The sequence below is a fragment of the Gymnoscopelus braueri genome (genome assembly GCF_963280865.1).
Source record: "Gymnoscopelus braueri genome assembly, chromosome: 14".
NCBI classification, from domain to species: Eukaryota; Metazoa; Chordata; class Actinopteri; order Myctophiformes; family Myctophidae; genus Gymnoscopelus; species Gymnoscopelus braueri.
The window spans coordinates 6,249,371-6,265,881 of record NC_137619.1 but is presented as its reverse complement, the minus strand read 5'-3'; the positions used below and the strand labels follow the sequence as shown (position 1 = coordinate 6,265,881).

General features: G+C 42.9%; 2 protein-coding genes across 2 annotated transcripts; one reads left to right on the top strand and one right to left on the bottom strand.

The window, feature by feature from the left end:
- Positions 1 to 280: 280 nt before the first annotated feature.
- On the bottom strand, positions 281 to 16,451 carry LOC308100063 (melanopsin-A-like; the record flags this gene model as incomplete). The annotated part of the gene is made up of 9 exons (XM_080448963.1): positions 281 to 493; positions 1,594 to 1,920; positions 2,210 to 2,405; positions 6,471 to 6,578; positions 11,781 to 11,945; positions 12,348 to 12,519; positions 13,343 to 13,546; positions 15,872 to 16,005; positions 16,315 to 16,451. The coding sequence occupies 9 exons, from the start codon at positions 16,449 to 16,451 to the stop codon at positions 281 to 283; spliced, it is 1,656 nt and encodes a 551-aa protein (XP_080305089.1).
- LOC308099972 (zinc-binding protein A33-like) lies at positions 8,643 to 9,881 on the top strand (the record flags this gene model as incomplete). The annotated part of the gene is made up of 1 exon (XM_080448874.1): positions 8,643 to 9,881. The coding sequence occupies one exon, from the start codon at positions 8,643 to 8,645 to the stop codon at positions 9,879 to 9,881; it is 1,239 nt and encodes a 412-aa protein (XP_080305000.1).
- Positions 16,452 to 16,511: the final 60 nt, after the last annotated feature.

Below are 16,511 nucleotides of genomic sequence, written 5' to 3'. Positions count from 1 at the left end.
AGTATATGATCAGTGAATGTATTTAATATTAAACTTCTCGTTTAATCAGAGGTAATTAAACTGTTCATTTGAATGATTTTTTTTTATCCCAGTGATGTATTATAATGGCAGGTTTCTCAACACTGGGTCTGGGGACCAGCAGGGGTCCAAATGGACCCTTACAGGGTCTGTAACTCTGAGAGTGTACAGACCCGTATAAGCCTCCATTCTGGACCCCTGCAGGTGGTCCCCGGACCCCCCCACGTTGAGAACCAGCGTTATATATAACATACAGTGTCTCTCACACTGATGGGGGGGAGGGGCCGGGCGGATGGGCGGTGCCATTCACAATAGGCCCCGTCCCTGCAGCAGCGCTATTGGTGGCCTTGGAGCGGGAGGAGGCGGAGCTCCGAGAGAGGAAGGGGTTGGTCTCCGAGGTGACCACGATGCTGGGAATGCGACCAATCGTGGCTTTCCTCGTGTGGGCGTGGCCGTCTGCGACGATTTCACCGTTCTGTACGCGACAAGAGGAAAGAAACAGTTGATCTTATTATGAAGGAAGGTGTAATTTATATGTTTAACCCAGGGGTGATGCAACTTTGATGATGCAGAGGGACACTATATTTCCACACTCACTCCAGAGGGACACATTGCATATACTGTTGGGCAGACACCTCTTATCTCTGTATTTTAACTTTTTCGTAAACGATTTCCGTACTTCGCCATTCTATAGCACACAAAAGTAGCAAAAAATAGCAGATCTACAAGCTCACAATGTGTCGCATCGCGACGCATTGGAGGAAACCATGCAAGGCACCAACCTACTCATTGGGAGAAATTAGGGATTCAGCGTCTTGCTAAAGGACACTTCCACACTAACTCTGGGGGGAGCCCGGGATCGAACTTCCGGCCGCTCTACCGGCCACTCTACCCCTGAGCCACTGTAATGTTGAAAGTCTATTCTCTCCAGGGTGCAAGCCATTTCACCAGGACTTTAGTCTACTGTACAGAACACCACCCCCCCAGACTGACATGCTGACTGACAGTCATGTCTCTGTTGATCATCAGATCATCAGGGTGACAGGGTTGACATTTCTGTGACATTATCAGCAGGTGCCTTTTTTTTTTTAATTCAAAGAGCTGCTGGGAAGCAGAGGTGGGAAAAAATAGAAAGTAACTAAGGACATGTACTCAAGTACAATTCTGAAGTATTTTTTTTTTTTACGATTTTGAATGCTTTTACTTCTACTCCACTACATCTCAGGGAAAAAAATATCCATGAATTCAAAGCTTCATGGGGCTTCAAGTGCTGCTTTAAAGAGTAAACACTGGACTTTTTTAGGGTCTGTGTCCTTCATAACCTCGAAATGCTTCCAAACTTTTAACCTCCTACTTTGAGACATGTTTTCACTTTTCACCTGCGATAAAACCATTCCTCCTCCACTCCTTGCAACGCGTGCTTCTCCCCCCCCCCATATCTTTTTTTGATGGCTCGACTCAAGGAATGCAAGTCGACGTCAGGCTCCTCGCCCGACGAGGTGACTTTCAGGGGACAGCCCGAGAGGCCGATAATATCGGGAGGCCGATAATATCGGACATCCCTTGTGTATTCACCGTGGCCGGGGTCCCGCCGCGCTGCTCGTTGTTGTGGGCGGCGACGCCCACGATGTTGGACACGTCCGTGTCGAAGATCCCAGAGTCGTGATTCCTCAGCGAGGAGGACCTGAAGTTGGAGGAGGAGGAGCTCTTGAAGGAGGAGGAGCTCTTGAAGGAGGAGGAACTCTTGAAGGGGGAGGAGCTCTTGAAGGAGGAGGAGGAGCTCTTGAAGAGCTCGGGCATCTCCGCCGTGTCGTCGTTGCCGATGTCACATGACACCTGGCGGCTGGCCGGACGGGAGGAGCCACACGTGCTGGAGAGGTCGGCCTCGGTGTCCGTCCAACCCTGGAGACACAGGCCATCACATTTAGGATCTGTTTTATTTGTATTTTTTATCAATAAAGTATTACATCAATCAATCAATCAATCAAGCGACAAATAGACGTTTTATATAGGGTTGGTTAAACTGAAGGAAGCCCAAATAAGCAACTACACGTTAGAAACAAGCCCCAAACAAACCAGCAACCCACAACTACCAATATTTAAAAGCCCACTTTACAGGAAAAAAAAACAAGCCCAAAATCGCTTATAACAAGCAGACTTGACAACAACACTGTTTAATCGCGGCGTATACCGATTCGCTGTCGGAGGCCGAAGAGAGGCGGGCCCTGTGCCCGCTGGGCCGGCGGTAACGTGAGCTGATGTCCGACGTCTGGCTGGACACGGTGGAGCGGCGCGTCGACACGAAGCTGCTGCCCGCCGAGCGCAGGTCACGAGGCGGGACGCACAGCAGGGTGCCCAGGAAGGGGATGTACTTAGCCAACGCTATCCTGGAGAAACAAGCATTGTACTCAGTCACAGTACACTCTATGGATGTACTTAGTCAGCGCTATCCTGGAGAAACACAACCATTGTACACTATTACAGTACACTCTATGGATGTACTTAGCCAGCGCTATCCTGGAGAAACACAACCATTGTACACTGTTACAGTATAGACTCTATGGAGGTACTTAGCCAGCGCTATCCTGGAATGCACAACCGCAACACTGTTACCATTTACAATTTTACAATTTTACAATTTTACAATTTTACAATCACGTTGTACACGTTCCCAGCGCGATGCGTTGGGAGCTTGTAGATCAGCTATTTTTGGTGAAGATGTTAGGTGTATAAGGATAAAAGAGTGCTTTTCGGAGTGGGGGACCCCAGTTCAAATTTAAAAAACATGTATTCTGGTTCAAGAACACATTACTCCAATTCCAGCTTCACTACATTGGCTCCCGGTTGTTTTTAGAATTGATTTAATTATTTTTTTAACTTGTTTATAAAGCTCTCAATGGTCTGGCACCTTCCTCTATGACTGCCTGCCTATATATGTTCCAAACCGCCCCCTCAGGTCTTCTAGTGCAGGCCTGCTCAAGGTGCCTACAATGACATATAAAAAACACGGCGAAGCAGCATTCTGCTCTACGGGCTGACGGCGTGGAATAAACTCCCATTACACCTAAGACAGGCAGCCGGATAGCTATAAAGCACAGCTCAAGACCGATTTCTTCGCTCTTGCTTTTAGTAGATTTTTAAATCTCTGTGTTGTTATTCATGGCCTCGCTGTTATGCCTGATTCACTGCATTTTTTGCTATTATTTTAATGTTGTTTTATGCTTTTCTTTTGTTTTGCTTTAGTGTTATTTTTTTTTTTACTTTTTCAGTAAAGTACTTCTGCTTTATTCTTGCTCTGTAAAGCACTGTGAGCTGCATTTCATGTCATGAAAGGTGCTACTGTATATAAATAACGTTTATTATTATCATTATTATTAAATATGATTATTTTGGGGAGTCACGGCCAGAAAAGGTTGCGAACAACTGATCTAGTCGACAAGCTCACAACGCCAAAGGCTATTTTAACAGCGCAGTAATATGACGACTATGGCCTGAATAGATTCCTATACAGTGATAATGTGTTAGCTTAGCTAGGAGCACCACGGCTCACTGAGTTAGCGTCACATTAAGGGGATTAAAACCCCAACCGTTGGGCCGTTATTAAAACAACAATGAGGTTGGCTTCATATTGATCATATAAGCGCATGGTTGGTTGTTGTCCCAAATCCCTCGCTAGCTACTGGCTTCAAATAGATGCGCTGTATTCTAAATCAGCGGTTCTTTTCAGCTTTAACGTTTTTAGCTTGAGACCCAAAAGATTATGTTTGGTGTCTATACCGTCCACCTATAAACATAGAAAAAATACATTATGAATTAACCACTTAAGCTCTATTTCAGAATGAGTGATAGTAGCCGCGAAGCGTTGTGACTGTGAGGTTGTAGATCTGCTATTTCTGAAGTTTTTCTTTTCTTTTTTTATTCATGTTTATTTTTTCTGAAATTCTTGAAAGAAAAATTTAAAAAATATATATAAGTAAAAAGTAAAAATGTGAGTACTTTTTCCACCCCTGCCACGGACCATAAGGCATCAAAGATAAAGGTTTGCGTTCAGGGTTAGATTATGATCTATAGGAACATGACCTGGAGGAACAGTTCACTGTGGATTCCTATAGAGTAGGAGGTTATGTTATGTATTCATGGATGTATATCGGTGTGGTCCGTATTCTAACTTGTGTTTTCTCATAAATTAACGCCCTATTGATCATACTACCACGTCACACCAAAGTATCAAAAGTAGCAGATCTACAAGCTCAAAACATGTCGCGGAGCTTGTAGATCTGCTTTATTTAAAATTAAAATTAAAAAACGGTGAAAATAGCTGATATACAAGCTTGAAGCGGGATATGCTATTTTCACCGTTTATCTTTATTCTTTTTACAATTATGGAATCGATTTTCAAGAATTTCAGATGTTTTATATATATTTTTTATATATTTTGTTTTATCTTTTACTTGTGAAAATCTTTTGCATAAAAGGAAACAAATCTAGGAAAAGTAAATTTAAAATAAGAAATTAATTAAATTAATTATACTCAAAAATTGACGACCCAAGAGTGTCCTGAGTTTGGTAAACACATGGTCTAGACAGAGACACATAGTGACCTCCACACACCAATCTGTATATCGTTGCTGTCACTGCAGAAACCTCATATCTCCATGTTTCCTGAATGCCCGACTCACGCGCTGTGAGCTTGTAGATCGGCTATTTTCACTTTTTTTTTTATCATAATAATAAAAGGAAGGGTTTTGGACAGTGGTGTAAAGTAACTAAGTACATTAACTCAACATTACATTAACCACCTCAGCCCTATTTTATACATACATAGATCTACAAGCTCACAACGCGTCGCATCGCAACGTGTTGTGAGCTTGTCTATTTTCAAAAAATGTAGTACTTTTACTTTAATTTTAAACACAGGCCTTTTATTTGTAACAGAATATTTTTATACTGTGGTATTGATACTTTTACTTCAGTAAAATATCTGAGTACTTCTTCCACCTCTGGTTTTGGTCATACAAGGTTTCCAGGTGACAGCAGAGCTGTTATCAGGGCTGTGGTATCCATGCCAGAGGGGTCTGAGCCCTAGCTGTCAGAAGGAACACCCTTTGGTTGCCTAGCGTTCTTATTCTGGGGCCAGGGGACTTAGATAAGAAGGAAAGGAAGCGCTGAACACCACACCATGTGACACGATGACATCCTTGGGGGGAAAATTCAAAATTTAAAACTCATTCAGTGCCAGACTTATTTCTGGCTGCGTTTGCCCAGTGCCAGAGATTTTTTTGATTTTCTTACCACACGTCACAGAATATTTATCTCCAGTGTGATCGATCCCCTGATGGTTGCTAATCACAGAGGGCTTCCGTAAAAAAGAAAAGGCATCGCAACCTCCCATTCACTTGTTATACGCCGTTGAAAATAGCATATCTCTCCCCAAAATACATAGTAAAACACAGGAGCCCGGATACAGGATTATTAAGTAATAAGTTAACCAGGAAGTGAATGGAGCAGTAAATCTTCGGATCACGTTATCTCCTGGTTCTGTGTGAAAAAATGAAAAAAATAAATAATGATAATAATAAAGCATTGTCAATGGCTCTCTGGGCTTATAAAAATTTGGACGACTTTTTCGTCAATGGCACTGAATGAGTTAAGACCGGGAACGCACCTGTGCATTTTTTCTTTTTTCCTTTGGCTATTAAAAAATCGTGAACATTTGTGCAAATCTTCAGTGAGAATATATATATTTGAGGTACAACTGTTTGCTTTAAAAAAATAAAAATAAAAGAATATTTTATATTTTATATATATATATATATATATATATATATATATATATATATATATATATATATATATATATATATATTGAAAGATTAAATACCTCATTCTAATCCTAACACCAACCTGAATCATTTCCTAGTTGTAAGCTCTTTTTGGGCGGTGTAGCCGCCCCTATAAGTGGGGTTGGGACACCTCATTAGTATTAGTTTCCTGCACTGTGATTGGCCCATTAGTAGACCCCTAGCTGTACTGTGATTGGCTGACTCTATTGGCTGACTCTATTCAGCACTGTGATTGGCTAGCGAGACACATGATGACATTAATAACCTATAAATAGGATTATGCACTTCGAAGAAATCCATTTTTTTTGGAAGTGAGCTTCCATCACTATGATGACCACTGTGATGACCACACCGCCCACTTCACACTGGGTGTGATTTTTTAAATAAACCAACCATTTCTCACACGAGGAAAAATGGTTCCTCAAAACGTCTATTTCACAAATTCTACTATACTTGTGGGGACATTTGGCCCTCACAAGTATAGTGATACAATTACAGTACAGTACAGTACAGTACCACACACACACACACACACACACACACACACACACACACACACACACACACACACACACACACACACACACACACACACACACACACACCTACCTGTACTTGGGGTGTGTGATGGCGTAGATGATGGGGTTGTGTATGGCTGAAGCCTTGGCGATGACGGCAGGAACAGAGTTCATGTAGGGAGTCAACATGTCTGCGTACCTACGACACAACACAACACAACACAACACAACACAACACAACACAACACAACACACAGTTTAGATATTAAATTAATCCCTGAGGTTATTTTGGCCGGGGTTTTTTTTACGTTTTTACTTTTCATTTTCCTTCATAAAACATATTTAAAAAGTGTTTACCCCTTATGTTTGGTCTTCTTTTTTTCAGGACAACCTCAGCTATATGACCCAACAATGCATTGTTCACTTTTATATACTAAGATAAGCATATCGTCGCCTTGCTAAACTAATGGCCTATGTAATTTTTTTAAGTTTTTCAGGAAAAATTAAAAAACTGATCCAAAACAAAACTATATGATATTTCTTAATCATTTCACCCAAAATGTTTATAACAAATTATGACTATTTAAATAGAATTAACACTGTCTGTTAGTTATGTAACATAAGAGTTTTAAATAGGTTTAAACATGATTAAATCTGATTTAGGCCAATTTATTTTTTTTAATGGCCAAAATCTGTAAATAATTTGGCCTAAGTCACAAAACCATTTGACTTAGGCCCAAAAAAAGCCTATTTTGGCCTAAGTCACACTAGGGAGTTAGGCCATCTTACTACTATATAATTGACAAAAGCTCCGAAAGTTCGTCCGGGGTAAGCAAGCACAGGATCACTCCATTTGCCCCGAAACTTGCCAAAGACTGTTTATCAGAGCTATGGCTATATTTTAGGCATCTTACCCCACCTCGATCTGTGATCAGACTCTCGGCTTGATTGATTCTCTGATTTGCCTATCAGACCCTCAGCCTGATCTGGCAGGTTGCCATAGCAACCAGATACAGGAAGTCTGACCTCTTTATCACATGACCGAGGTTGGGAGGTTGGGACTAGAGGTTAGGGCCGCAAAGCAAAGCGGGGAGGGAGGAGAGGAGAGGAGAGGAGAGGAGAGGAGAGGAGAGGAGAGGAGAGGAGAGGAGAGGAGAGGAGAGGAGAGGCCAGAGGGGCCGGACTTCGCATGACATGCGTGCAGAGTGACTAGGCCAAGTAAGTAAATAGGGAAGAACTTGAACAATACAATGTGGGCAAGGATAAAGAGGATGATGATGTGAATATGTCACACACACCACTAAAGCACGAGGAGGAAATTGACTATTTAGAAGGGATGACAGAGGAAATGTTTGGAGACTATGACGAGTGGTGGTTTAAACAATGGTGCAACAGCGGTGGTGTCTTAGAAGGGATGACAGAGGAAAGTTTGGAGAGTTTGAACACCCTGACATCTGATGAGTTTTGGACTCTGTCTGGACCAACCTCAGATCAGGCCTCAGATCAGGCCTCAGATCTAGGGCCTAGATGTGAGGGCCGCGACTAGATGCCTGACATCTAGTTATACTAAAAGGGGAGTGAACAGCATGATCCTTTTCAATTAGGAGATGGGCGATTTTACCAGAGGTGGCCAGTGTCATGAGGAGCTGACTAACAGTACGTTTTAACAGCGGGCGACTCTCGGGCGATCGCCGGGCGACATCGTCCAAAAGATAAAGAAAATCCATCTTTCATCGCCCCCCCGCCCACTTCGCCCTATCGCCAGTAGTTGCCGGCTCTCATAGAAATATAATGCACTTCCGGAAAATACTATACTGAATCGCCCGCTGTTAAAACGCACCGTTAGGCAAAAATATAATTTTCCTCAAAAAATGACTTAGGCCATTAGTTTAGCAAGGTGACGATATTGGAGTTTCTCACTGACGTCATCAATGTGACATCATCAGTATGGGACAGACCCTCACCTGACCCACACCATGATGTTCACACATCTGCAGTGACATCACTGTGATGTCATCTCTAAATGTATCTATTTAAACAGAGAGAAACAGGAAGGCAGCACAGAATGTTTTTCCACAGCGGCTACAGGACTCAACACTGGCCCAACCTGAACCTGCTCCTCACTCTGTCAGCCGAGTGGGTATTTTAACAAGAACCAGGATTCAAAGTGAAATTAAACTCCAGGAAACATTCTAGAGGAGAGAGTCTTAACACCACTTGACTGACTCATTTCCTGTCTTAAGCAGCTTCTCTCAGAGACTGAATGGCTTCCCGTTTTAAAACGGCCCTGCTGTCTTTTTCAGAAGAGGATTTTTCCTGTTCTGTGTGTCGTGACATATTTAATCATCCTGTTGTCCTGTCATGTAGCCACAGCTTCTGCAAAACCTGTCTGAAGGAATGGTGGAAACATAAGGTCATAAAGGAATGTCCAGTTTGTAAGGAAATATCTTCAACGGATGATCCACCTTGTAACCTGGCTCTGAAGAACCTGTGTGAGACAGTCGTGGATCCCAAGATAGTCCTCCAGGAATCACTGATGATCTTACAGGAGAAACTAAAGGTCTTTAATGAAGTTCAAACAAAGTGTGACCAAGCAGAACAACACATTAAGATCCAGACCCAGAACACAGAGAGAAAGATTAAGGAACAGTTTAAGAAGCTTCGTCAGTTTCTACAAGAGGAAGAGGAGGCTAGGATCACTGCACTGAGGGAGGAAGAGGAGCAGAAGAGTCAGATGATGAAGGAGAAGATTGAGGGTCTGAACAGAAAGATAACAATCATTTCAAACACAATCAGAGCCATAGAGGAGGATCTGAGAGCTGAACACATCTCATCTCTGCAGAACTACAAGACCACAGTGGAAAGAGTCCAGTTCAAACTGCAGGACCCACAGCTGGTCTCAGGAGCACTGATAGACGAGGCCAGACACCTGGGAAACCTGACGTTCAGAGTCTGGGACAAGATGAGGGACATTGTCTCCTACACTCCTGTCATTCTGGACCCCAACACTGCCTATCCAGAAAACATCCTGTCTGATGATCTGACCAGTGTGAGACCTGGAGATGAACAGCAGCTTCCTGACAACCCAGAGAGGTTTGACTACTATGGTTATGTCCTGGGTTCTGAGGGCTTTAACTCAGGGACTCACAGCTGGGTTGTTGAGGTTGGAGACAATGCACACTGGGAGGTAGGCGTGTTATCAGAGTCTTTCCAGAGGAAGGGAGAGAGTGAGGGTCAGTACTGCATAGGGTTAGAAGATGGTGAATACACAGACTACTCACAGAGGTCATTCACTGATCTCTCAGTCAGTCAGAAACCCCGGAGGATCAGAGTCCAACTGGACTGGAACAGAGGAAAGCTGTCCTTCTCTGATAATGATACTAACACACACCTACACACCTTCACACACACTTTCACTGAGAGACTCTTTCCATTCATTTATAATGCTGATGATACTGTTCCTCTGAAGATGTTACCAAGGAGGATCAGTGTCAATAAATAAGACTAGAGGTTTGGGCTGCTTCGCGGCCCTCACATCTAGATGTTTTTTCCCCCTTGAGTGGTCCTCCTCTCCTCTCCTCTCCTCTCCTCTCCTCTCCTCTCCTCTCCTCTCCTCTCCTCTCCTCTCCTCCCCTCTCCTCTCTCCTCTCCTCCCCCCTAAAACTATGAGTATAAAAACTAATCTGTTAACTGCAATACACAAATAAATACATAAATAAACTAGAATCTAAACAAAAACTAACTAGAATGATGTTGTATTCTTACAAAACAAACTAAAATACAATAGAAATACAGAGAAACAGTCTTTTTTTTAATTATGTTTGGGTTTGGTTAACTGCATCAACACAACAAGCATGAGGAGGCATTGATTCTTATGTTTATTATTAACACTGTGAGTCAAATATCTTCACAGCGTGTTGTGTTTGTAGGTAAAAAGCTCTTCTGAACGGAGCTGCTTCCTTTAAACACATTGGATACACTGATGCTTTTTCTAGACTATTTAAAAAAACTTTGAAAAGTTGCTGGTATTTGTCCCATAAAGTTTAATATCAAGTGACTGTAAGAGACCCAAAGATTGATGCTAATTGTTTCAAACAGCTTTATTCCCTAAGCTGTCCTTACAAACATGTATATATAACTATTTCTAACAGCAAATAAACATTGGTGCTTTTATAAGCCAGTTGTTCAAAGTTAAAATGTGACAGCTCTGTTTACACAATGCTGTATCTCCTCTAATTGAACATACTTTACCCAGATTGTCATTGTTTTATTCTGCTTTTGACACCTGCTTTGCTAATGGTTCTGGTGACTCATCCTGCCCTCCTAATACGTGAGGGGCCATGTTTTTTTTGATTACTTTTTTCATTTATTTCATAGATTTATTTTATTGTCTTTCTTTTTTTTTTCATTTTACGAAAATAATATTAAAAAAAAATGAAACCAGTAATTGAAAAAAACACGGTCTCCTCACGTATTAGAAGGACAAAATCAGTCACGAGAACCAAGGACGAGTGTTTCTGATGAATCGAACATGGTTAAAATGGAGTTTGAAGTTACAATGTGTTTGTATAGGAAGGGGGCGTGTCTGATAAAATGAATGTCAAACATCTAAATACTGAATCAAGCAACTTAAAAACTGTCCGGGGTGCTCACAAAAGCCTGAGTAGACGATAAAATTACCTTCTTTTTTTTAAGTGCAATATCCATTTAAGATATAAAGATTTTAATCTAACACTCGATACGACCAGCGGAAGTGGGTGAAATTGAAATGTGTCCCCGACTCTGATCATTTCTTTGTCCCTTCCTCCAGAACACAAGGTCACACAGCTATGACAGTGGACCTCCCCTTAACATTGATACCAGGCTCGTAACGCTATGAGCTTCCTAGCCGGAGAAAAGGCTTAAAAGTTGCGACAGCCGCGACCCCAACGGAAAAAAAAGAAATCTAGCCCATTAAGCCCGTGAAGGGAACTTATCTGTGTCATTTTAAGATTTCGTATGTATATTTTTTAAAGCGAACATTTGTAACTCAAATCTTTGCTTCTGGGGGTCCCTGGAATAACGCATTTTACAAATGTTGGATTTAAAAAATACATATTTAAAGATTTGCACACATTTTCACGATTAACTATGAGCTTGTAAATCTACTATTTTTGGACAGCCCAAAGAAATCAAAAAAGTTACACAGATGTGTTCCCAGTTTTAAAGGCTTAAAAGGTGAGACAGCCGCGACCCCATTTAATTTTGACCCATTCCTCCCAAAAGCAAGATGGACACAGACTTAACGAGCTGCAGCTGCACACTTAGAATTTCTCTTCTCTAGAATTTTATTTTCTAGTATTTATAAATGTTTTCCCATTGAAGTGCGCGTGTGTGTGTGTGCGTGTGTGTGACATCTTACCCGGCGAAGGCGGTGAGAGCGACGGCGGAGTAGGGCGACCAGGACACCACGTAGAGCAGGATGACGATCAGAGCGATCTTGGCCATCTTCCACTCGTTCTGCAAGCGATGGAACTTCTTCACCGAGTCCCTGCTGGTCACTACGCCGGCCATCTTACCCACCGCCCTGCACACACACACACACACACACACACACACACACACACACACACACACACACACACACACACACACACACACACACACACACACACACACACACACACACACACACACACACACACACACACACACACAGTAGGTCTATGGACTTCGTTTTGTACCAATTTAAAGCTTCATTGTGTAACGTTTCACGTTCTATACCAGGGATTTGAACCTGCATGTCCTTGCAGACAGACCACATAGATCTGCTATTTTTCGTCTGAAAGCTTATAGGGTAAAAAATGCATGCATGTGTGTGTGTGTGTGTGTGTGTGTGTGTGTGTGTGTGTGTGTGTGTGTGTGTGTGTGTGTGTGTGTGTGTGTGTGTGTGTGTGTGTGTGTGTGTGTGTGTGTGTGGCATACTGACTGGTTAGTGCTCCGTATGGCCTTGAAGATGAAGACGTAGCAGTAGATGATGACAGCGAGCGGCAGGAAGAAGACAAAGGTGAACAGCAGCATGGTGTAGGCTCTCACCGAGGGCGTGAACGTCATGTAGTCCCATGTACACGATGTTAGTAGACCCTCTGGAACATAGGCACCTAGAGAGAGAGAGAGAGAGAGAGAGAGAGAGAGAGAGAGACATGTACACGATGTTAGTAGACCCTCTGGAACATAGGCACCTAGAGAGAGAGAGAGAGATGTATACGATGAGAGAGAGAGAGAGAGAGAGAGAGAGAGAGAGAGAGAGAGAGAGAGAGAGAGAGAGAGAGAGAGAGAGAGAGAGAGAGAGAGAGAGAGAGAGAGATACACGATGTTAGTAGACCCTCTGGAACATAGGCACCGAGAGAGAGAGAGAGAGAGAGAGAGAGAGAGAGAGAGAGAGAGAGAGAGAGAGTACACCTCCTGCTTGCCGTGACAACCTGAACTATCGCTGCTCTCCATGATTGTTTGAATTACGTGATTATCCAAATGATGTTCTTGTTCTCTGACTGTATTTATATCAATGAATCAGTCAGTCAAACTAGACTCCAAAAGAGTTAGGACAGTATGACTGATTTATTAATAACTGAAAATAAAAGTTATGAATTAACATACTGTAATTACAGTGTCATAACTGTCCCGTGAGAGGAGAGGAGACGGGGGAAAAAAATCGATCTACAATTTTATCTACAAGCTCACAGCGTGTTACATCGCACATTGTGAGCTTGTAAATCTGCTATTTTCGAACAGCTGAAGTAAAAAATAGGGAGTATACGTGGCTTAATAATAGTTGTATTAATCATTTAAATCTGTAACTAAAGTCTTCTAGATGAGAAGAGATTCTGAGATGTAGTGGAACAGAACTACTACTACTACTGTACTTGAGTAAATGTACTTAGTTACTTTCAATCATTGTGTGCGTGCGTGCGTGCAGGGACTCACTCCAGCCAAAGAAGGGGGGCAGGCTCCACCCCAGAGAGTAGGTCCAGGCCACGCCCAGTACGAGGAGCGCCCGTTTCCGTGACAACACGCCGATGGAGGCCAGAGGTTTGGTGATGACGAAGTACCGATCCACCGCGATCACCATCAGAGTGATCATAGAACAGATACCGAAGAGAGCACCGCAGAACGCATACAGCTCACATGCTGTGTGGAGAGAGAGAGAGGTGCACGCACGCACGCGCACACGCACACATACACGCACACACACGCACACACACACACACACACACAGTGATCATAGAACATATAACAAAGGGGCATTGTGTGTGTGTGTGTGTGTGTGTGTGTGTGTGTGTGTGTGTGTGTGTGTGTGTGTGAAATACATTGTAAAAAGCACTTTGGAGATAATAAGGCGATATATACTGTAAATGCAGTCCATTCACCATTTCCATTCCATTCTGTCTCTATAGAGACCCTATATAGCGTTGCTGTCGGGCCGAAACCTGGTATCTCCATATCTCAACTTTGTACTTTTTTTCCGTAAATGAATGCCTTACTTTGCCGTTCAAGGTTGACGCTCAAAAATCCGTGAAAATAGCCGATCTACAAGCTCCCAACGCGTCGCGATGCGACACGTTGTGAGCTTGTAGATCGGCTATTTTCACGGATTGTGAAAGCAACTTGAAAGTGAAGGTGGTAAAGTGTGTATGTGGGTTTTATTAACATTGAACTTATTTATGTTCAGTATCAACAAAGAGCTTATGACTAAATAATAACTACACTGGATGCAGTGGAATACAGGATTATTTTCACAGGAAGGCTTGAAAAGCCAGCCTGTCTATAAACAGACCTGTACCTAGTCGTCACTTCTCCACACTTTTCCCTCACTGGCTGGCCTTGGTAAGAGCCCAGCCAATGGGACTCGCTCTCCTCTCAGACTATGGGATCTGGACACATGGCAGAGCACAGCGGTGTCATATTTCACACACTCGCACGCACGCACACGTTTTATATTTTATTTATATTGGTTGCCACCCTGTAAATGACATTTAAAATTCAGTCTTGTTTATGTTTGTTTAAATGTTTTAATTTCCTGAAAAGTAACAGTTTTGGACCAGGTTTCCATCCGACCTGGACAATATGTAATGTATGGATGTTAGCAAGTGGTCCTTAGACTGCTAATGGAAGAGACAACATGTAATGTATGGATGTTAGCGCGTAGTCCTTAGACTGCTAATGGAAGAGACAACATGTAATGTATGGATGTTAGCGCGTGGTCCTTAGACTGCTAATGGAAGAGACAACATGTAATGTATGGATGTTAGCGAGTGGTCCTTAGACTGCTAATGGAAGAGACAACGTAATGTATGGATGTTAGCGAGTGGTCCTTAGACTGCTAATGGAAGAGACAACATGTAATGTATGAATGTTAGCGCGTGGTCCTTAGACTGCTAATGGAAGAGACAACATGCAATGTATGGATGTTAGCGCGTGGTCCTTAGACTGCTAATGGAAGAGACAACATGCAATGTATGGATGTTAGCGCGTGGTCCTTAGACTGCTAATGGAAGAGACAACATCTAATGTATGGATGTTAGCATGTGGTCCTTAGACTGCTAATGGAAGAGACAACATGTAATGTATGAATGTTATCACGTGGTCCTCAGACTGCTAATGGAAGAGAAACCCATCAAGGCCATGACTATAGGATGTCCATAAGACTCCATTCTTTCACTCTCTTCTCTCCTCCACACAAACAATACAACTCCCTCAAGTACTGCTTTTGTAATGATTATCATGTCACAAGCTATGGTTAATGCCTTCCATTGGATCAATATGTGTAAACACACACTTGCGCATGCACGCACGCCCACTCGCCCGTCCGCCGGCCCGCCCGCACGCACGCACGCACATACGCACTTATGATCTTGGATCTGCACAAAACACAAAAAACATAATGTAGATCCAAACACACCAATCAGAAGCAGGTTACATTACGGTCAAACCAGATACAGCCGCTGCACATGCTTATGAACCCACAGAGGAAAACAGAGAACACAATGATTACTACACTATATACTACAGACATTTGACAGATGATGTTTTCCTCTCCTCTCTCCTTAGCTACTCAAGGACATATGAAACATGGTCATCTCCAAATAAACAGACTGCCTATGAGAGCTGAGACAGAACACTATTTAGACTTTTTTACATTTGTCTTTCGCAATCCTCCCACGGAGCACAAGTTTGTGAACGTGGCCCAGACTCCCCAACACAAGGACAATAAGTTGACAGTTATATCCTCAGTGTGTATATATTGTTGTGTGCATTATATTGTATATCTGCTATTTTTGAATGGCCAAAATATAAATTAATGGTTAAAGTAGTTACACAGATGCGTTCCTGGTCTTAAAGGGTTAATGATGGTCATCATTTTTGGGGAGTGGCAAGTCCAGGTGGCTGTACTCTGTAAATCAATCAATCAATCAATCAATCAATCAATCAATGGCTGAAGGAGCCTGCTCCTACCTTTCTCCCCAAAGATCCATCTCTTGTGCATGCTGGTGGTGAAGAAGATGGGGGCCTGAGTCACACACATCAACAGGTCTGTGATGGCCAGGTTGATGATGAACATGTTGGGAGGGGTCCTCAGACTACGACTCCTACAGGGGGGAGGGGGGAGAGAGAGACAGACAGACAGACAGACAAACAGACAGACAGACAGACAGACAGACAGAGAGAGAGAGACAGAGACAGAGACAGAGACAGAGACAGAGACAGAAACAGAAACAGACAGACAGTCTCTTCATGAATAAGGTGGATGTTTAACCTGCTGAAGGTGAATAAGGTGAATAAGGTGGATGTTTAACCTGCTGAAGGTGAATAAGGTGAATAAGGTGGCTGTTTAACCTACTGAAGGTGAATAAGGTGAATGTTTAACCTGCTGAAGGTGAATAAGGTGGATGTTTAACCTGCTGAAGGCGTAGATGACCAGCAGGTTCCCCACGATCCCCGTGATGCCGATGGCCAGGATGACGGAGCCGATGGTGTAGTGGGCGTGGTCTGGGACGTCCACCGTGGGGTAGGGGTGGCGCGCCTCCTGCGCCATCGCCGCCTGGAGGACAAACACGGGAGTCGCGCAAGTCTCTGGTCAAACTCCAGGAGGAGA